The sequence below is a fragment of the Anarrhichthys ocellatus genome, unplaced genomic scaffold, assembly GCF_004355925.1.
Source record: "Anarrhichthys ocellatus isolate YVR2014 unplaced genomic scaffold, GSC_Weel_1.0 scaffold4, whole genome shotgun sequence".
NCBI lineage: Eukaryota > Metazoa > Chordata > Actinopteri > Perciformes > Anarhichadidae > Anarrhichthys > Anarrhichthys ocellatus.
The window spans coordinates 1,879,825-1,901,765 of record NW_022280034.1 but is presented as its reverse complement, the minus strand read 5'-3'; the positions used below and the strand labels follow the sequence as shown (position 1 = coordinate 1,901,765).

At 41.6% G+C, this 21,941-nt stretch overlaps 1 protein-coding gene across 1 annotated transcript in view; it reads left to right on the top strand.

Moving 5' to 3' along the window:
* Nucleotides 1-21,941, top strand: part of LOC116381082 (rho GTPase-activating protein 44-like) — a 58,302-nt gene that overhangs the window by 12,373 nt on the left and 23,988 nt on the right. Inside the window, exons 2-6 of the mRNA XM_031842920.1 lie at nucleotides 18,082-18,121; nucleotides 18,573-18,692; nucleotides 19,669-19,745; nucleotides 20,201-20,312; nucleotides 21,003-21,079. Coding sequence (XP_031698780.1) covers nucleotides 18,082-18,121; nucleotides 18,573-18,692; nucleotides 19,669-19,745; nucleotides 20,201-20,312; nucleotides 21,003-21,079 — 426 coding nt within the window. The remainder of the gene's footprint in view (nucleotides 1-18,081; nucleotides 18,122-18,572; nucleotides 18,693-19,668; nucleotides 19,746-20,200; nucleotides 20,313-21,002; nucleotides 21,080-21,941) is intronic.

The following is a 21,941-nucleotide window of genomic DNA, read 5'->3' as shown; positions in this document are numbered from 1 at the left end:
TATGTATGTATGTATATATATATACATATATATGTATATATATATGTATATATGTATATATGTATATATAGACCTTCCTCTTCTCTCGGGGACGACATGTCTGCGCAGTAGCTGCTGGGTTGCATGCTGTTCTTCATGCGTAGAGGTTTTCATGTGACTCCGTGCGGCTCTTTGTCAACCTTTCGTCTCGTTGAGCTGATTTACTGTCATCTTAAGTTGTCTCGAAGGTCTATTCTGTGTACGCGGCGGCCGCGTCGCTGAGGCCTTCGGTCATCATCGATGTGACGTCGTGGACCGAGTGAGACGTTAGCATCTATCAGAAGGCCGTTCAGCGTTTACAGAACGGAGCCTGGGGGGAAAGGAAAACTCATGTGGCTGAAGGTTATTGCAATAATTAATATGTTGAATCATGATTTGATGTATAAAGTAGACAAATCTCTTTCTTTTCACAAAGTTTACTCAAAAGTATCCATGAGTGAAGGATCCAAGCGGCTCCTCTGGCGGTTCAGAGCTCTGACCCAGTTTGTTGACTGAGTGGGTTTCTCTGCTTTTGGTTTCCTGCTTTTCTCACATCGACTCAACCTGCTGGTCACAACGGCTACGCACTTAATTAAACAATTAATCAAGTGATGAAATGTCGTAGAACTGTTTATTCTATTTATTTGTTTGCTCTGTCAAGATGTCGTGGGGTTAAAGAAAAACAATAAGGACACTAAATTAGATATTTGCAGGAGAGAAAGGAAACGCATGCAGACACATTTCACGGTTGTAGGATGAAAACATAATTTGATGTCTGACTTTATTTACAGTCAATATTCTCCCAAAGAACATGCTGGATTTGAACATCGATCAGTAAAACTACACTCGATTTAAAGTTGCGTTAGTGTTTGAATAACAATTCAAGTTACATTGCATTTCTTACTTTATGTAACCTTTAATATTACAAGGACAATATCATGAGAATGCATTCTTTTCTGGATGGTTCTAAATATGTAAAATGTAGGAAATATTATTCACGTACTTTCATTACTTCGTGAGTCCCTTCTCTCCTCGTCTGCTAAGCCCATCGTCCAACAAGAGATAACCTCCATGACACCCAGTGGTGGAGGAAGTATTCAGATCCTTTACTTAAGTAAAAGTACTAATACCACCACGCTGTGAAAATGTAATCGACTAAAGTGGCATGAGAAGGAAATACTTAAATGGGGTACAAGTACCTCAAATTAGTACTTAAGTACGGTCCTTGAGGTAATGCACTTGGTGCGTTATAAAGCGGTTTTCGTGCTCTACATGAGTAGTGTGGTGGTGGAGTGCCCCTTTAAATATATAACTGCTTTAAGAATGTGTATTGATGCAGACAAACTAAGATGGCATCTTGAAGTCTGTGGGTCATCCTCAGCAGACTCCGACTGAGGTAAACGATGCAGGTGATGACTCACACGTTCAGGCTTCCCCCTCCGTCTCGTCTCCTCTCAAACGTCTCAGGATGGATCTCTGCAGAGCTGCAACACACCGACGCCACGCTCAGCCGACTGAGAATGAACCTGAATCATGGAAAATGTCATTTATGTAACGCTGCAAATAGTAATTACTGTCGGGACTCCAAACAAGAAAGGTTTCTGCACATTCACATCAGTTTAGTCTCAGGTTCTCACAGATGATTGAGAATGTTAAACTGTTAAACATTCACAGGTCACAGAATAGATAAACAAATGTTAAAAACAAGTCATTCTGGTTTCATTGTATTGCAGTTGGATACATGCAAGTGGCGATTCAGTGGAAGGTTCCCAACATGTTCAGCTTTGGGAGCGTTCACATGACTATAAACTTAAGTCTGTTTGGATCAAACATCCTGTGAGCCGTCCAGTTTCATAAAAGGCTTTTTGGATTTCTTGAATATTACGGGAACATTTCTCTTTCATCCGGCTCATTCATAGATAATATTTTGGCGTTCTGTCTGAGATCAGGAATCCTTTTGATGGAAGCACAAAAAGGATGTCAGCTTGCAATGTTGTTTCTTTGTTATGACACGCTTTCATGCACATCTTGGCCTTCACTGCAGGGTGGTAGTTCTGGCAGAGGAAGTTGAGTTATGATTTGAGCGACCACACGTCCGTTTAACATAAACCGTTCTTTGCCTAATGCAGGTGTTGCCAAACTTTTGCATTATAGCTAAACTAGGACAAAAAAACATGCAGATCATCATGCAAATTGTCTTTTTGGTCGGCTAATGAAGCTTCGGAATAATATCACCTCAATCTACAGCTCGAGCAGGAAGCACAGCTGAGGCTGATGGTAGAGACATTCATGTTGCAGGTATTTGGCATAGATAAGATGGCGCTTATTCAGTCCAATGTGAATTGCTTGCCTGGCGCAAACAAGAAAACATTCTTTTGGCACTCAAGGAAAAGTGATAGGATTCATCCTCTGGGGACCACGAATGTCCGTGCAAAACTTCATGTCAATCCATCCAATAGGTGTCTACATATATCATTGTGTACCAAACTGGTGGACTGGCATTATTTCCATCCACAGAGCCAGAACGCAGGAGATGCTAAACTGTGCTTATCTCCACCAAGACAAATGCTATAGTTTGTAACTCTTCCTCTTTTATTCCCATCAGCAAATGTCGTCGTTTAATACGTCGCTGCCTCTTCTATTTTTTTTTGGACCCTCCTGTAGTGAAGCGCCCTCGATGACTTGTAGCTGAGAAGAGCAACATATGCTCCCTAATAACATAGCAGGTGCTCTTCCCAGTGCATGTGGCGAAGCAGACTTTTCTCTGGTGTGTTAGTCTTCAGAGTCTTCCTCCCCCAGATTCTAATGCAGTCTTTTTCTTCTGTTTTCCCACCTCCGCCCATCAGCTCTGCATTTTCTGCTGAATTGCAGTAACAGTAGCTCCACTAACTAATGCAGCTTCACCTCATGAGCCTCTTGTCTCATGTCGTTCCAGTGTTGAACAAAGTGTGTGTGTGTGTGTGTGTGTGTGTGTGTGAAGACAGATGAGGGGGACCAGGTTATGCTGCCTGAGGGGGCCTCGCCTCTTAAGGCATCTGGTGCCCGCTCGGAGACCATTATGTCGCCTGATGAAATCACAGCTGACATTTTGAAAACAGCAGATGAAGCGTAGCGACTGAAAGATTACGTGTGGTTCAGAGGCAAACGCGCTGAGATTTTCTTTCTTTCTGTGTCTCCATATCTTCTCTTTTCGTCTCCCCTTCCTGCTGCGTCAGCGACCTTCTCTGGCTCATTGGCTCATGATACATACATGTTTCACGCAGTCATGGTGGAAAATTGACTACGGTGAAGGGAGATTACACTCCAGAGGAACATGGCACACACTTCTTGTTTTGCTGTTAAAATATTCAATGTTCCCTGCATGGTACATTTCCAAACACAACACACGGCCTGCATCCTGATCAGCTGCCTGATAACAGCGATGAATATTTCACTGTCACAGAATGTGGAATGTGGGTCGCAACGAGGAAGCGAGGCCTTGCGGGAAAGCTCCATAAATATCTCTCTCTCTCTCTCTCTCTCTCTCTCTCTCTCGCTCTCTCTCTCTCTGGTTTTAATGGGTTTTGCTTTATTAGGGGCTGTGTGTGTCGGTGCAGCTCGCAGTAACAGGTCCAAGGAAAAGCCCCAGAGGAGCTCAGAAGAGCCCGAGGCAAGTTGTTGCTTCATCTGCAGTGTTTGGAGCAAAGAGGAATTTCTGGTTCTTTGTATTTCATCAGGCGTTGTGGGGTTCCTTAAAATGACGGTGAAATGCAGAGAGAGAAAGAGACGAGTGAAGAAATGAAAGGGAAAGACTCGTGCTGTGCTCGTATGTGTGTGTTCTAGTGTTAGAAAGAAAAGTCGGTGATGGAAAACAAAGACCTCCTTCGACAGTGCCGCACGCTGAGAGCACAAAATGGTTTAGTCACAGCTCTTTGTAAGACGGTGAAACGCACGATGCCTGTAGGGTTTTACCTATGAAAGCTACCTCATTTGTTAATGAGGTGAAGGGACATTAATTGCCTTGATACACACTAATCTTTACAGATCAACGTCAGAAAGGTTTACCGAACACTTCCTCTCTCACGGAGCCTAAATCCAGAGCATCTGGGACAGTTTATCTTTACTACTTCTCTAAACCCTGCGGGTATGGAGAGTCAAAGTGAAACTGGAACTTCCGGGTTCTGTTCGGGAAGACAGAAATTGTAATATTGAAAATAACTAAAGAATAAAAATCCAGCATTGCTCAACTGTATGTCATGCAGTTCTTGTCCAGAGGGGGATCTCCATCAGCAGCAGTGGATGTAAAACCACATTCCCCTCGTAGGAATGCAGCCTGCTTGTCATTGTCGCTGCCCTCCGTGACTCTCTTGTCACTTTCTCTGATGTACTCGTAGTTATTAGAGACCTCGGCGAAGCCTCACCCTTCGGCCTCATGACTCAGAAGAAGGACCCGACATACCTCTGTGCTCTCATCACGAGCCTTCAATATAGGTATTATTACCAGTTATTGCAGCGATGGAAAGTAATTAACCTCCTCCTGCTGTATGCTAATTACTGTTTCCAAGCAGCATGTGGACTTCAGTTACAATCATTCTTATTCGACATGATTAGTGCTCATAGTGGCACCTGGCAGGTACGCATGGTGTGTAAAACGTATTCAGATCCGTTACTTAATACCACAATTTAAGTTTATTACATTTATTTGTTCAGATCGTGGTAGTGCACAATAACAGGAAAAGTAACATACTTGATGCTTGAAATCAAATTTCCTTCTATATTCCTCGTCCTCTAAACTAAAAACAAACAACTTTTGTAAATGTTGTGGTAATATGGTAAAAATGTGACAGTAATCGTGTAATATAACAATTTAAATACTACTAAATAGAAGTAGCATAGTGCACTGAAAGGCTCTACATACCCACAGCTTTATTTATTTATGACATCTATTCAGGATGAACAGGACTAACCAGGACTAGCCTTTAAGCTAGAAACGCTGTATGAGAACAGCCAGCAAGGGTTCATCCTGTTGGGATCATGAATATGTGCACATAATTTGATGAAAATCCATCCAGTAGCTGCAGAGATTTAGCTAAAATGGCAAAATCTCCCTTTAAATGTGGTGTAGTTTGAAGTATGAAAAAAACCAGACCCTTAAATTCATATAAGTCCTCACATGCACATCTTCATGCATCAGCCACCAGAGAACCATATCATTATAATCATATGAACCAGAGCCATGCTGCTCAATCTGAGGCCTCATAAATATACTGAATCGCAAATGACTAGATTCCAGCTGCAGTGTGTGTGTGTGTGTGTGTGTGTGTGTGTGTGTGTGTGTGTATACATATGTATTTATGTGTGTATTACTACTACAGAGCGCCTTGGTTTTACTGCTGACAGAGATTCAGAGGATCTTCCAAGGCGGCTATTAGCCAGATGCACATGAGGAAGACACATCAGAGGCTGAATGCCACCACATATTTTATGCATATGTCTGCAGCATCAGATGGGAGGTGCTGGGTGTGTGTTGTAGTGCGTATCAACGCCTGGTCTTCTTGTGTGTGTCTGCGTCAGAACGTATAGATCGCCATCATTTATAGAAGAGGATGGAGAACTCGTAGTGAATGTTCTTTATGTTGTGTGTTGATTGACACTCAGAGATTGAGACCATAAACTCATGTTTACAATGTGTACTGAGGTAATAAATCAAGAGAGAAGTAGAGTCATTTTCTCATAGACTTCTATACAACCAGAGGAGTCGCCCCCTGGTGGACACTAGAGAGAATGCAGCTTTAACACATGAAGCTTTGACTTCACTCGGCAGAACCGGAGGTTGCCATCTGCCTCAGTCTAACATAAGAAGACGAGGAAGTCGAGCTGCCCTGTTGGCTTGCTAATCACAATAAAGGGGAAGTGTTTGTGTACGTTTTGATAGTTTGTTTATTGGATTAAATCCTAAATGGCAGAAACGACAAACACCTTGCACCGTCGCCTCCGTTGCAGTTTGGTTGAATTTTGCGTATTCTTGCTCTGCTGTTAGTTAGCAGTTGGCTTTTTTCTTTTAATAACTGATGACTACATTTAGATTGTATGGACCCAGTAGAAGAGGTGAAATGCTGCCCTCCATTTGTTTGGAGCATGTGGTCAGATCTTACACATCGCTCCTTTAAAAACAAACCTGCACACAGCTGCACATTGTGTTTTTATGACGTTTTAAGGTAAAATGATCACCAAACTGTCTGTTTTAAACAACACTGACTTCTAGTTCAGCTGTGACCTGCTGAACAAACTAGAGTTGTGTGCACACAGTTTTCCTGACAACCCATTTAAAACAAGCCTCTTTATTCCCGTTTCTTCCACTAAACCTACAAAAATAAGACTCAAAATAAAGGGGAATTGTCCGCATTAATGAAACCCTTTTTGAGAGAAAAGTATATGAGGATACGAGTTGAAGGTCTCAGGTTTTATTAGTCCACTCATCAAAGAGAAGCTGTCTGGACCTCTCATCAGTGTCGCTCTCTGTCTGAGCTGGAAACAGTTTAATGGCTGATTAATGTGGTCTGACAGTGAAACGTGACATCAGCGTTGCAGTAATGCCTGGATTCACGCCGGCTGTCTCCTCCCTCATGTGGGAGTCTCACATGTTTGTGTTTGTGTGTTGACTCATAATTCACGTGTACATACGGTGTGTGTGTGTGTGTGTGTGTGTTGCACAAATTGCAGCTTGCATGTTGCAGATTTTACCAAATTACCAACAGACAGTACAGACGATAGGCTCCAGCGAAGCTCTCGGCTGCATCGCCGAGGAGCGAAGAGGTCGACCGGTATCCACAGCGACAGCATGACCTCACTTCTCTGAAGACGTGAGAGAAGGAGGAGCTGCACTCTCACAGATCACCGCCATTGTTTAGCCTTTCAGCGGGACGAACAACAAAACACTGTCACCTGCTTGAGTTATTTTCACAGCGTAGCCATCGTGAATATAAAAGGGCGCTTTTGTTTCTCGCCCTCGGTGTGTTTTTCTGACTCTGTGAGCTTCTTTTCTCTCCTCACAGCTATTAGTCATCCTGTGGAATTGTTGAGGATGTGATGAGAAGTTGGCAGGAGATTCTCCTGCAGAGACGATTCCAGCGAGCTCCTCCTGCCAGATCTCTGGGGGTTTGTTTCCTCGGCAAGTGGTGACGAGGCCAAGAGAATGTTTTACGTTTTTATGTGAGGAGCGCAACGAAAACAAAGTAGAGATAAAAAAACAAGCGAGAGCATCGACCGGTTTGCCAAAATATGTGAGACCCTCACACACCCCGTCGCTGGCTCTGACCCAACTCCTGTTGAGGAGCGCGAGGATAAACACAGCAGCCACTTTCACCAGATGTTCGGTTTTCTCTGGGACCGGCAGAATTTGTTAACATGGATTTGCATTTAAAGCAGCAGCTATTGGCTAATTGGCCCAACAGGGTTTTACCTGCACAGTCCCTGAATCTTTAAATCTAAATGATGCAGCAGCTCCAGAGGAGTCCCATCAAAGAGCTGAAAGCCAGGACGTCTTAGACCTGTTAATTAGGAATTTTTCTTAATTGTTATTTTCAATATGGGTTAATCTATCAGTTAATGTCTTTATTAGACATACAATACAAAAGAATACTGTGGTGGAAAAAAATCTTTTTAACCTCTCTGTGAGAAATAATCACGATGGAACTTCTTAAAGTATTAAAAACATATTTAATGAACAGACACTTCAATCATAATTCAGCTGAATGGATAGAGCTCTTTCCCCACGGATGGTTCGGAGGTCTAACCATAATGAAAAAACAAAACAGAGTATATATGCGCGTTATCTCGTCTCCTCTCCCTTCACCCTCCCCCTCGCAGATGTTGTTGGCCGCTGCACCCATCAAGGCCAGCTTCCCAGCCTATCCGTGGGAAGAGGGTTAGGGTGGTATAGGCAGGTTTAAGCGATACAAGTTATAACTAAAAGAACCATATGATAAATTTCCACCACAAATACCAAATTTGCTGTGTGTAAACTGCTTGTTTTGTCCGACCATCGGTCTAAAGCTCAAAGGTATTCCAAATAGAAAACTTATCTCATCAAAGAAACACAAGAAACGGCTTGAAGAAGACCAAAACCTGAGCTCTGGACCACAGACTGTATATTAGAAGTGGACCTAGTAGTCGTGATGTTTTGAAGCCCCAAGTTCGGCGATTTCACCGTCGCCATCTTGGATCATGATCGTCGCCAACGAACAGAAGTGACCATATCTGGACTGAGGAGGATTGACGTAGAGACGCCGTATACCTCTCTGGTACAGACCTGTCAATCACCGTGTAGCCCCGCCCCTAAAGCATCCCCTGCTTTATGGTCTGTTTGACTCTAAATGGACCATAATGTACTAAATGAACATCATGCTGAAACTAGAGATTTTTCTCCAAAAATATTGGATTATTTTGGTGTTAAGACGTTGAACCACACGGTGAGAGTGCGGATGGGTCCCCCACTTCCTATCATCTGTCTATAATAAAAGCTAAACATAACCCAAAAATACTTAGTAAATTGACCTCTTCGGGCATCTAAAAACGCTTAAATTACACAATCTGCGAAGGAAAAATCACTCGTATCTGAGCTCATAATAATATTGGAGTAATGAATCTGTACATATTAATTCTCTCTCTGAACAACAATTGGGGTTTGGTGTGTGGATCCGGGGTCGTTGTCCTGAGTCCAAATGTTTCCACGTTTCAGTGTCTCTGGTGTCGAGCAGCAACATCAGACCAGCTGTGTAACGACATGAAAACAAAGTCAGGAGGTCGGATCGCATGTCGACACGAGGGAGACTCCACGGGTCGAGTGAGGGAGAGAGCAGTCCTGGAGGGCAACGCTGTCATTGTGGTCTCACAAGAGCATCACGTCATGTGTGTGTGTGCGTGCGTGTGTGTGTGTGTGTGTGTGAGGGATGGTGGCTCAGAGCAAAACACTTGCTTTTAATTGTAAAGTTTCATTTTGATTGTTAAGTTTGATTTGTTTGGAAAAGCTGCACCATCAAGACTACAAATAAGTAGTATTCAGATATTTTACTAAAGTAAAAGTAGCAATACTACTGTATAGAAATACTTTGTTACACGTAAAATACTTGCTTTTAAGATAATACTCAAGTAAAAGAACAAACATTCACTATAAGTACTCATTCTGCAGAATGGCCCATTTCCGAATCTTATAAAGTGGAAATACTCAAGTAAAGTACCTCAGAATTGTACTAATATAGAGTACTTGAGTACATGTAGTGACATTCCACCTCTGCTTCTTTCGCTAGTTAATCGATTACATTTACAGGAAATTAACTATTTTAATGATCAATTAATAATTTGAGTCATTTTTCAAGCATAAATGTCTCAATTTAAACATAATATTTTGGGTTTTGTGGTTGTTGGTGAGAGGAAACAAGACGGTTGAAGATGTCCACTTTATACATAAAACAAATCAGTGAACAGAGAAGGTGATCCTCAGATTAACGATAATAAAAGCATTTGTTGCAGCACTCCGGCCTCCATACTCTTACTTACGACTGTATTTTTAGCTGTACTGAAATATTGATACCATCAGACCATGAAGCATTAAAGTTTCAGTCAGAGCCGGAATCCGTCCTCCGTCTTCAAAGAAACATTCACATCTGATCTCAGTTCTTCCTCTTCTTTCCTTCTCATCAGTCAGAAGATCAGCTGTTTGAACGTATACATGACCTTTTCAAGTAGATTTATTGTGTTAATAATAAATCTACTTCTATTCTTTTTAACCTCGTGTGTTCATTGTGATGTCATGATGAAACAGAGCTGATTGTCTTCCTTTGAAGCGTACCGACACCTTTAATATATAAGCTATACATTACTCCACCTTTGTGTGTTTCTCTGCTCTTTCATCCCTTAAACAGAGGACGTATATAGTCGTCTTTTCTTGTTAATATTCACTTTGGTGTTCTGGGCTATTTTCAGTCCCAGGAGGTGGAAAGTGAATCTGTGTGAGGCTTTAAAGGAGTGCACGACCTCCTGCGGTAGATTGTTTTATTTATTTTTCCAGGCATTGCTCTGTTTTGTTGCCTTGTCAATCGTTGCGGCCGACGGGGGGCCGAGGTACTCCGGGTGAATCTGGAATGAGTCTGGAATTGTATCGAGCCGAGAAAAAGCCGTGGGATTTAGTGCTCCTCCGGGAAAAATAGCAAAGTCTCTGGAGAGAGCCGGACCCGGACGCTCGAAACCTTTGGCTGTGAGCAGCATTTAGATTTTGGGGGAAAAGGCTTCAACCCTCCAGGATGTGTTTTGTTATCTTGTGTTGAAGCTGTTTACTATGCAGCGTGTGCTCTGCATGGACACCAGCGTCAAGGTGGTCCGTTGTAAACAGCACGAGGCTGAATGTTGTCACGTGTCGGAGACACAGAGTGGACTTTTCTCTAAAAACAGATTGTTGAGACGGAGCTGAACGTTTAATGCTGAATCATTTGGAACACGTTTTTAATATTAACCAGCAATTCCTCTTTTTGACAGTTTTCTTTCTCAGATGCAACACATTGTGTGATATAATTATGTTTTATTGTAAGATAAACAAATCAATTCAACCAACACACAATTTAAACCTGTCTTTAACTAAAATGAAACTGCATGATCACATCTGCTCAGTAAATTAGAAAAATGTCCTTAAGAAACAAATCAGAAAATGAAGACATTTCAATTCGTTCTTCATGGAACCCGTTGTCTTAAAAAGAGGAACACTTGAAAAACCCTTTCTCCAAATAAAAGGGTATTTCAGAAGCAAATGGTTCTAGGTAGAACCTCAGCCCTTCAGGGAGAACTCATTCAGAACCCTAATAGCTGGAGCTACAGCTTGTAACTCTGTAAAAGCATAACTTTTTTTTACATTTCTTCTTCTTAAAACTGTCTTCTATAATTAAACTATAGGCTGGCTGTTTGTTTCCCCTTGCTTCTAGTCTTTATGCTAAGCTAAGCTAACTGCCTCACGTCTGTGTTTTTGATGCACAGATACGAAAGTGGTTTCAATCTTTTCATGAAACTGAATGTTATAATTAAGCCGTATGAAGCTGTACAACGCTTCATGCAGTGCACCGATGGTTCACTTATTGCTGAGCAGTTTCTTGTTCAGTCGTTGCTGCCAAGCGACCGTCTGCAGCTCTGTGTTCACTGAAAGCTGTGTTTTATATTCAGGCTTTGATCAAATTACTGAAAAATAGAACAATCTATAAATAAAATATGGTTGAAAAAAAGACATTTTATATCTTTCATGTGCAAAAGGCAGAAACACTTGAGAAGCTTATCTTCATTACATGAAGCTCAGATCTACGTTCTTCTGAGAGGATCTTCTCTAAAGGCTGCTTCATGATTTCTCATTCCACCCCCACTGCACACAGCGCTGAAGTGGAGCAGCACATCACCTTGAAACCAAAAGAAGGTGTGTGTGTGTGTGTGTGTGTGTGTGTGTGCGTGTGCGTGCGTGCAAACAGAGAGAGGAAGATGCAGATCTTCTGCCGCTCGACCACCGGCGTCGTCACCTCAGGCCGCAGCTCCGAGGAAGGACTCCACTTTCCTCCGCCTCTTCATTCTTCTTCACATTCGCGTTCTCCTCTTTCCACGTTTCATCCGTCCATCCTCTCCATCGCCGCCTGTAACACCTGCTGCCATAGCAACCACAACCTACCCCCCCCCGTTTGTGGTGAGAGAGAAGCATGCTGGGTAATCTGACTTCACCTGGAACATTTCTCCTAGGGGGATTTCTCTGTCCTTGAACCATTTTTGTCCTCCTCATACACCGATCCCCCTCCTGAAGATGGACTGAATGACATTTAATGCACCTGTTCAAATCTAAACCTATTATTGTAATATGCGCAGTATGTCCTTCTCCACACAGTCTGGGGTAAAAGAGACGGTCTGCAGACACACAATGAATATAATGAAGCAGACAAAGATAACAGGTCTGTCGTCTCCTGCTGCTCGTCCAGACGAACACATCATCGCTGCGTATTGATCGGCGCTGGTGGCAGACGGGTTTGCAGGGATAATAATGGTAGAGTCGAATAGTTTGAGCAAGAGCTGTGACATCTCAGAGGCACGGACGGTTTGTGTTGCTTTATTTCCTTTTTAGGAAATAAATGCCAAATCTCTATATACAATACATGTAGAGTATGTTGTGTTGAGAGTATAGTAGTAGTGGTAGTAGTATTAAACATTGTAGAACTACTTGTTATATATTAACAAGCATTCTGAGATATAAAGACTTATTTTGGTTCTGACAAAAAAGCACCAAATGCTGACGTTGAACTTCTGGTTAAATTCATAATCTTGCTTAATTTTTCTTTAATCTAATAGATCCTGATCAAAACTTTTAGAGGAATCATTTATAGCATTCGGAGCTAAACCTACGAAAAAGAATGCGCCTTCATACCTTAATATCCTGTGAAATAATTCAGCATGTTATTCACTTAACGTAACCAAACAAACATCGATCTTTCAGCCAGCAAACAAGAAGTCCGCGTAAACTTGTGTTCTTCAGTAACGGCACACAAACTACAATTTATTTCTCAATTTCTTGAGGCTTAACAAACGTTTTCAAAGCCACATCTCTGAATATTTTAATGATTTTAAATGTGGGGAATCGTGCTGTTTATGATGCCATTTCTGCGGGGGATCATGTGTTTGGTCGTGTGTGCGTGAGTGTGTGCGTCCGTCTGTCACAAGGCCGGCTTTTTACTTCCTTACTTCTGAATTAAGAACACAACTAAATAGTCAGTAGATGAAATATAAAGTGTGATTGCCGTGTAGCAGTAATCATGTGGTGGCTGTTTGTGTACGAGTGATCATCGAGAGACGAAGTCCCGCCCATTCTGGTTGACCACCATGGGACCTTATTTTAGAGAGCGAGACACAAATACTTTTTTTTACACCATTTGAACCGTGCCATGAATGTTTGTCAATTCAAAAGATAATTTTGTACGTTAAGAAAGTCTGTAGACTGTGAAAATATGTAATTAAAAAGACAACACACCCAAAAGTGGACTAATCTACATAATTTTTCCGAAATAAGGTCCCATAAAGGACACCAGAAGGGGCGGGGCTTAGCCTCTCGAAAGCTCTAAGAAATTAGGTTTTGCTCCTTTCACGTTTGTAAATGGGGTGGACAAAATACTAGAAACACCACCACTCGGGTCGCTACGACTTCAATAATAAACATATTAAAATAAGTTTCTGACAACTGAAAACGTGTAACGTTTGTAAAAGTAGAATTGATGGCGGGACTGTTGCATTAAATAGTGCAGCTTTAACTTTTAAAGTGTGAATCTTCACTAAGTCATATTTCTGTGCAGTAACCACAGTCGACTGGATGCAGACCTCACAAATCACTGCCAGCCTTTGCAGTCGTTTTAAGTCGTCTTTGAACCCTTTTTTAGTTTCTGGTCTTCTGCCAAAAGTTTGGACCCGAGGAAGAGGAGAAAAAAAAGAGAGCTGAGTCATTTTACAAGAACAATCTGTATTCTCACCCTTTGTCGCTTCAGCTCCTTTTCTAAATCTCTTAAAGGATTTATCACATTAAAACCCCTTTTTACACATCTTGTTATCGTCCCCCCCCCCCCCGCTGCTTCTGTGTTCTTCATCACTGCCTCCTCCTCCCTCTCTCTTCTCGCCGTGCCAGTGGGAATCCCGGCTGTGACGACAGAAGCTGATGCTGCAGCAAAGTCCTGACTCTGCTGCTGAGGCTTTGATTCGGGATGCTAAAGCGTCCTTGATGTGTCAAACAATTAACAAAAAGCTGCAGAGAGAGGAGCATGTCGGGAAGATGGAGGGCCTTCAAATTAATAGTCTCTGAATCAAAGGCGATCATTCAGTTTCTTGCGAGCGTTCGCTTTTGTCCCCTTTGATTTCAATCTTCTTTTTTTTTTCAAAATATAAACCATGTGTTGTTCAGCCTCTCCCTTCCTCAGCTGTGACCTCCCTTCATGCTGCGTTACGAGGACCAAATCCCCCGAGTGGAAAACGTCAGCACCACAACATTAACAGCTGACCTTCTCTTCTCCCCTTACTCGTGCAGCTATGCAGAGACTCGGCAGCCGCATGCATGTTTTATTTAAAAAAAGAAACATTTTCCAGGCCCAAGCTGGGAGAAAAAGCAGCATTAAAAGCCTTTAGTTTGAGATATTTATGCTTAAAAATGCTAACTTCTTATTCAAAATGTCTATTTTTGCATCAGAACATTGCGCCCTGTGTGTCAATATGTTCTCTCTACCTCTGATATTCCCTGAAGACACACTTTGTCCAGTATTCAGTATTTGTTTTTACAGAAAGCCACTGTGACATGTTGTGCATCCAGCAGCACTGCAGGTACATTATGCTGCAGCTATACGACTTCAAAATACAGTTCGTATCACATTCATTCCCCTCAGGGAGACGTGTGGTCAAAGTATTATCGAATCTTGCCTCCTGCTGGTAATTGAGGACATGACACATTTGAATCAGCTGCTGTCTATGCAGACATCGTCCCACGCTATTATGCAGGAACATTTGCAAATATAATACTCACAGGACTGAGAGGTCAAGAAGAAGTCACTTTAGCAGCTGACAGCAGTTTGTTTTGCCTTGTTTTTGTCATACTGCGACGTGTGTGTGTGTGTGTGTGTGTGTGTGTGTGTGCTAGCTTGAGGACCATCATCTCTACTAGTTTAATTCACTGAGCCGCTAAATGTCACTCACATGTGCTTGTTGTCAGAGAGGAAATGAATCGGTGACTTCCTTCAAACATCTGAGATAAAAAAATCTTGGATTTGCACAAAGTGTGTCAGAAATAAATGAGGTTAAATCAACATGCAGAGCCAAACCACTGCGAGTGTGCTAACAGAAACGCTGTCATTCTGCTAAAGCTATATATACACACACACACTGACAGAGCCACACAGGTGTGGACATGATTAAATACCCTTCCATCAATCCAATACACCTAAACATAGCTGATGTTTGGTTCTGCCTGAAATATCTCAACAACTGGATCGATCGTCTTGTCATTTCGTACAGACATTCATGATCCCCAGAGGATGAATCCTACTGACTTTCGTGATCCCCTGACTTTTCCTCTTGTGCCTCAGGATGAATTGACTTTGATTAATTGCTCATTAACTTTGGTTTCCCCCCCTGATTTATTTTTATCACGTCCAAATATAATTGTTTGCTCACACTCTGGTTTATGAGTAAACACCTGCAGCACATTCCCATCGAGTCCATCAGCATCAACATCATGTTAGCATTTAGCTCTGAGCACCGCTGTGTCTCAGTACAAACTCACAGAGCTGCAGTCATAGCTTACCTTTATTTACAGGTGCAAGGTTCAGCCCAAAATCAAAAATACATATTTTTATTCCGACATGAAACTGCTCGCAATAAATCTTCGCAGATTAAGTTCAGTAACCGGGTCATGATTTCTGGAAAGAGACGTTGCTGCTTTATTGCAAACGTCTATGAATCCATTTTTCTGCACGTGTCGACATAAGTGAATGGTGGAAAGAGAGAAAACCGATTGTAGTGAAAGGACCAGATAGTCAGGTCTCATTTTTCAGGCCGCCCTCTCCCCCCCCCCCTCTCTCCTTTCATTTCTCTCTCACCTCCTCATTGTCACTCGGCTCCTGGCTGAACAGGAGGTGGTGTCCCTGCTGTTGTATCGGGGTTAAGGGGATGTTCAGGAGAAAGCTGCGGATCAGCAGGACTAGATCCTCACGCAGGATCAGCTCTGCTCTGTGAGTCCAGGGTTTTTATTTTAAACTGAAGTCGGTTTGTTGTTCAGGAGGTGAGGCCGACTTCCTGGATGTTTGTTGTCGTCAGAAAGAACAGATGTATGTTTTAGATTCTTAAAAACATCCATAAATGAGCTAAAACGTGGTGCGTTTTGATTAATTGCACCTGTTCTTTATAGCATTTTAAATTAATGTCTTTATTTATTAATCTCTCGTTTTGTACCACTTTGTAATACCCTTTATTGGGGTTCATAAGTTGTATTTAATGGCTAATGATTACTCTGCTCTTGCTTTATTGACTGTAATCCATCGATGAGGAAGTCTTTTGGGTCAAAGGGCCCAGGTTTAACAAGTTATGATCAATTCTACTATTTGTAAGACTTGATCGGAGGGTGGTGACATAAAAGTCAAAAGATGCCGGGATGAAAATGAGTCACTGACATGACTTCCTGTCGTTGTCAGCTGCTGTGAACAGGAGCGGTTGTAAATCACCGTACAGGTGCTTTGTTTCCTGTTTATCGTTGAGTTTTTCTTCAAACCACGTCGATTTCTGTGTCTGCGACTGCTGAAGCTTGTAAAGTATGAAACTAAACGTGTGTTTTAACTCTGAAGAGACAACACGGCAGTGAAGAGACTCTGAAGATGCTTCTGCAGCTTCATGTTTCTAGTTTTAATGCCGTCGCTTCTGGTTTTTGCTCTGCTGAGCTGCAGCGTTTAGGTGCTTCTCTGTATTCTTAATTGTTAGGAACAAACAACTGTTATGGTTCATAACTGCGAGGAAGCTATTCTGATAGTTGATTTATTGTTTTAGTTATTTTTTAAGCAAAAACACGAAACATTTGTTGTTTTTAGTTTCGTAAATGTGTCATATGTGATAATAAACTGAATATCTTTAGTTTTTGGATGTTGGTCAAATTAAATAAGGAATTTTGAATAAATTGTCTTTAGGCTTTTGGAAGCATTTTTCATAATTTATTAACTTTTGTGATATAATTATTAATAAATATTCCTGAATAAAGATTCATCAATAATTCATCAATGAAAATAGTCTTTGGTTGTATCTCTAATGAGAATTAGGATGAAGTTAACGTGTATTTTGGTGACTGGTGGTTCATTTATTTATAGTTTATTAATTATATATCTATATATAATAGAGAAACAAGTTTGTCTGAATGAGATGAATTAATCCTCCTTTTCTTATAGATCTTGACTTTCATATCTTGATTTTCTGCTCACTTGTTAGCATTGTCTTGTTAGCATTGTCATTGTTAGCGTGCTAACACCATGCTAACGTCAGCATTGTGAGTCAAAGCACCGACTCACAGAGCTGATAAAATGTTTCATCAAATTTAATTGATTTATCTGGAAATGAATCAACAAGCTTTTCACATATTTTCATCCAAAGTAGAGTCCCAGCTTCATCATGCTGAAGAAAGTAAATTTCATAACGGGGCGGTTATTATATGACTGCATCTGTAGCACAGTTGTGTGCAGTGAGATTGTCTCTCATGTGGAGCGTTTAACTGCTCTCTATAATCTTTAATTGTTGGCCTGTGGAGGCTGTGAAGTGTTGACTGCTGAGACATTTAAACACCATGAAACACTTGTTGCTTTAAATTCAAGTCAATTTCATTTTGGCAGATTTGCCTCGAAGGGAAACGTTGAGGAGCGCGAGCTCCACGAGAACCATTAGTGCAGATTTAGGATCGTCTCTCCTGAATTTAATCTATTAACGGATCTCTCTTTTTATTTTCTGTTTGATTTCTCTCTCTCTCTCTATTGTATATTGAGTCTTTCTCTACTGTTTTTTATTCAATTTAATGTTTAATCTATTTATTTACTTATTTAGGTTAGTCGACTAACACTCATACGATTTTGTCAATTTATCAATTAGTCTAATTTAATCTCCTTAAATAATCATGCAAAAGAATCACTTTAAATCTCGTGTTTACCAGAATACAAAGAACGACTAATCAACTAAAGACGACTAAGATCGAAATGAATCAAAGAACACGGGAGCGACTAAAGGAAAAGGACCAGAGGAGGATCTCACTTCAAGGACAAATAGACTTGAAATTGGTGTCACATGTACAAAGAGATTAACTGAGTCAGCAGCTTGTTGATCTCGACTTCCAGAGACTTTATAGTTTTACTCTTATTAGCTTGAAACAGATGAAAAGTAAACATTTTAGCTCCGGGCTGCAAAATAATTTATTATGTGTGCAGAAATTCAGCAAAATGATGTGTGTTGCTCAGTTATGTAATTAATCCGTTCTAACAGCCTCCTTTTTCTTCTTCTCTTCTCTTCCAGAGCTGAAAAAACAGAAGTATTAAGTGATGACCTACTACAGGTACTAGTCAATGAAGTGTGTGTGTGTGTGTGTGTGTGTGTGTGTGTGTGTGTGTTTTGCTGCCTCTCACAGGAAAAACATCATCATCCGTGCAAAGTATTCAGCGTGCATTAAATGACTTTTCACAAATGGCTTTCTGAGCTGCCTTCAGGCGCCGTTAATGGGCGCTGAAATTGAAGCTCTTTGAGAGACAAAAGGCAGAACGTCCCCACTGATTGACTCGGGGCGCTGCGCTGTAATTGATCTGATTTAATGCCGCCACATCGGTTCCACTGAGTTGGTTTAATAATGAAATGAAAGGCGTTTAGGAGCAACAGGTGATGGTGTTCGTATAAGTGTCACCCGGCTGAGGAGAAGCTGGCTGCTTGCTGCATGTGCATGTCTGTCTTTAAACATGACTCAATCACCGTATGTTTCCCGGTCTCATGCGCTTTCTTTCTCTCTGCGACAGGTGGAGAAACGTCTGGAGCTCGTCAAGCAGGTTTCCCACAGCACACACAAGAAGTTGACTGCCTGTCTGCAGGGCCAGCAGGGCGTGGACGTGGAAAAGAAGTCTGTCAGGTCGCCCTCGGTGAGGATCAAACCCGAAAACATTTGAATAATAATGTTAAGTGTTAGATTAAAGTTACTGCGAGGAACTGCTAACTGGTTCTGAACCAGTCTCAGTGTAGTCCTGATCCTCTATCAGACCTCCATCAGTAAATAGACCATCAGAGAGAAGATGGTCTATTTCTTTAGAGTTATTCTTAATGCTCGACATCGGTGGCACCGGGTCGGATTCTGGTGAAACCAGATGAACTCATGCAGGTTCACCAGAAACTCCTTCAGCTCAGACTCCAGCAGAGACCGGTCCACCGTGGACAGACCCAGATCCTCCAGCAGAGACCGGTCCACCGTGGACAGACCCAGATCCTCCAGCAGAGACCGGTCCACCGTGGACAGACCCAGATCCGGCTTCACCTGCAGCCTTGAACCTGCAGTCGGAGCTCCGGATGGAGGAGGAGAGCTCAGCTCCCAGCAGCAGCAGCGTCTCCTCCTCCTCCTCCTCCTCCTCCTCCAGGAGCAGAGCTTCTCCTCTCTGGGAGCCGACACCGACACCACGCTGCTGGAGACCCAGGACATATTGCTGGACCCGCTGGAGGGAAGGGAGGCATGGTAGAACCAGAACCAGGACTGAGAGGGGCAGACTGTCAGAGCCTGCTGCAGTAAAGTGAGAGGTTTCCTAAAGGGACTCTGGTGCTTGGAAATACTTTTCTCCACAAAATCAACACAAAATGAAAGTTCCTCACAGTAACTTTAATTATATAAATGTGATTCATGTGCTTCATTACAAAGTATCTCCTTAATCACAATTAACAGCAAACAAATCGATGACTTTGAACCATTAGAGAGAATAAAAGGATGGATTTTTCCTTCAGGGTTGAGTCTTTGTGTGTGCGTGTTGCAACACGTCGGTTCGTATCGATGCGTTTTGGTTGAACAACACATTCGACAGATTGATTCATCGATTGTTTGTCCGTGTGTGTTTGTGTTTTCTTTTTGTGCAGAAGAAGCTTCCTCTAACAACACTAGCACAATGTATGGTGGAGGGAGCGGCAGTGCTCGGGGACGAGTCTCTACTCGGGTGAGAACACACACACACACACACACACACACACACATCATTGATCATCTGTAACATTGGCTGCATTTTCTCTCGAAAAGTGGCGACATAGAAAGGAACGTTTTCATCATCTAGAGCTGATTTCACATTCAATATATCATTCAACCTTTATTCAAGCAGGAAAGCCTCTTAATACTTAACGTTCTTTGCTAACTTGCACATGATTTACGTCATGTTTTATTTATTTTTATTATTTCAGGTAACTGAAAGAGAAGAATACAGTAAATAAAAGTATTTCATAAGTTGATGTTGAGCTGTATTGTGAGTTACTCAGTGTTACATCACCTCGCTGCATTAACTCATAAATGCATCAGTGCTTATTGCAGAGTTTTGAGAGACAGTGCATGAGTAGATAAACATGTCATCCAGGAGAACTGAGACTGCTCTCTGATGTTTTCCTTGTTTTTCTGCTGCAGGAAGATGCTGAAGCTGTGCGGCGAGACGCAGGACAAACTCGCTCACGAGCTCATGTTGTTCGAGCTCACCATCGAGAGGGACGTCGTCGAGCCTCTGTACGATCTCGCAGAGGTACGGAAACTCAAATAACACTCATTTTCATATAATCACTGTAGACCCTGTGAAACAAAACGCAATCCAAGAGAAGACGGTAATAAATTAACGAGCAGGAAACAATTGAGAGAGTATAAACAGAATACTTTTCATTATAGAAGTTGTAGGAATATTTACTTCCTGTTATGTTTGCAGAGATTCAACCAAAAAAACATTAAGAACAGAAAAGTACCTGCTTCCTTTTGACACTTTTAACAGTCATTATCGCTCACAAGTCACATTCTCTTAGTTAAAGTGTTGTATAATACGTAATAACTGTGTATATTTAACTGCGTTTTCACTTAAGATATCCCCCAGACTCTTCATGCAAGAGATACCTTAGAAACTATTACTTTTATTTTTATATATTTAAAAAAATACAGGACTTCAAAATAAAGACAAATAAATCCATGCAGAAAAAGGCTGACTGACAAAACCATGAGGGTAAATAATAGAAAAATAGTTTATTTGAGCCCTCGTCAGACAAACCTGCTCTGTAATCTGTTGAAAAGCAGGAACACAGAGCTTCACCTTCATGTCTCTGATACCGGACACACTGTTCATTAATTACTCTTTAAATAAGCCAGTAAACTGATCTTCATGAGACAAAGAATCGGGTGCAGAGTTTCCCTCTTTCACAATGAACGGCTCTCTGCTCCGTTCTCTCAGGTGGAAATCCCAAATATCCAGAAACAGAGGAAACATTTAGCGAAGCTGGTCCTGGACATGGACTCGGCGCGCACACGGTGAGTCTGCTGCTGCGTTCCAGACAGAGACAGAGTTGTAACCATAAAACTTTACGCATGTCTACAATTACATTTAGATTTTCCAAAAGCACAAAGACATATTGTCACTGTTAATATATGATACACAATAATGACTTCATATGTTCTGCAGAATATCATTCATTTTTTTTTTTGAATGTTCTCTAAAATGCCAGATTATTACTCTCTTGTTCCCCACAGTCTAGTTTTCTTCCACTGTACCTACATTTAAGTACTAGTCGTAGTTTTACAGAATTACACTGTAAATTGTGAGCAAAAACTCCACGGGGCACCTTTAAGTAAATTATAGTTTGATAATTATCGATGAAGATAGAGGTTCACCACCTTTCATGTTGAATAATTTCTTATTTTTAAACTTTTAGGTGTGAAAACCTCTTGAATCGTCCCGTCAGTGCAGATTTCTCTCCCGTCCAATCAGAATCCGTCTCTGTGCTGATTCGCTGTCCTCTCAGAGCAGCGACACGGAGAGATTTGTGATTTTCTTTCGTTGCAGTTCAGTCAGTTGTTTTTTTTTAGTGACCTAAATCTGAGAGAGTTTTTTTCCATCATCCTGCTTTGAGCTGAGCTCCTCTGGCAGAGCGGCACATTATCTCCACCCAGACAGAGAGGGAAGACGAGGGCTTAGGTTAGAGACGAAGATGAGTTCAGTGAAAGAGGATACATTTATACTTATATTCATAGTCAAGTGTTCGATGGAGACTTAAGTCGGCTTTTAAAACAGCTCGTTGTGTGAGCTTCAGATTTTGTTGCAGATTATCACTCAAAAAAACTAAAGTCTGAAGCTGCTGAAGGCAAATACAATGTCTTCGTTTAGTTGTGTTCA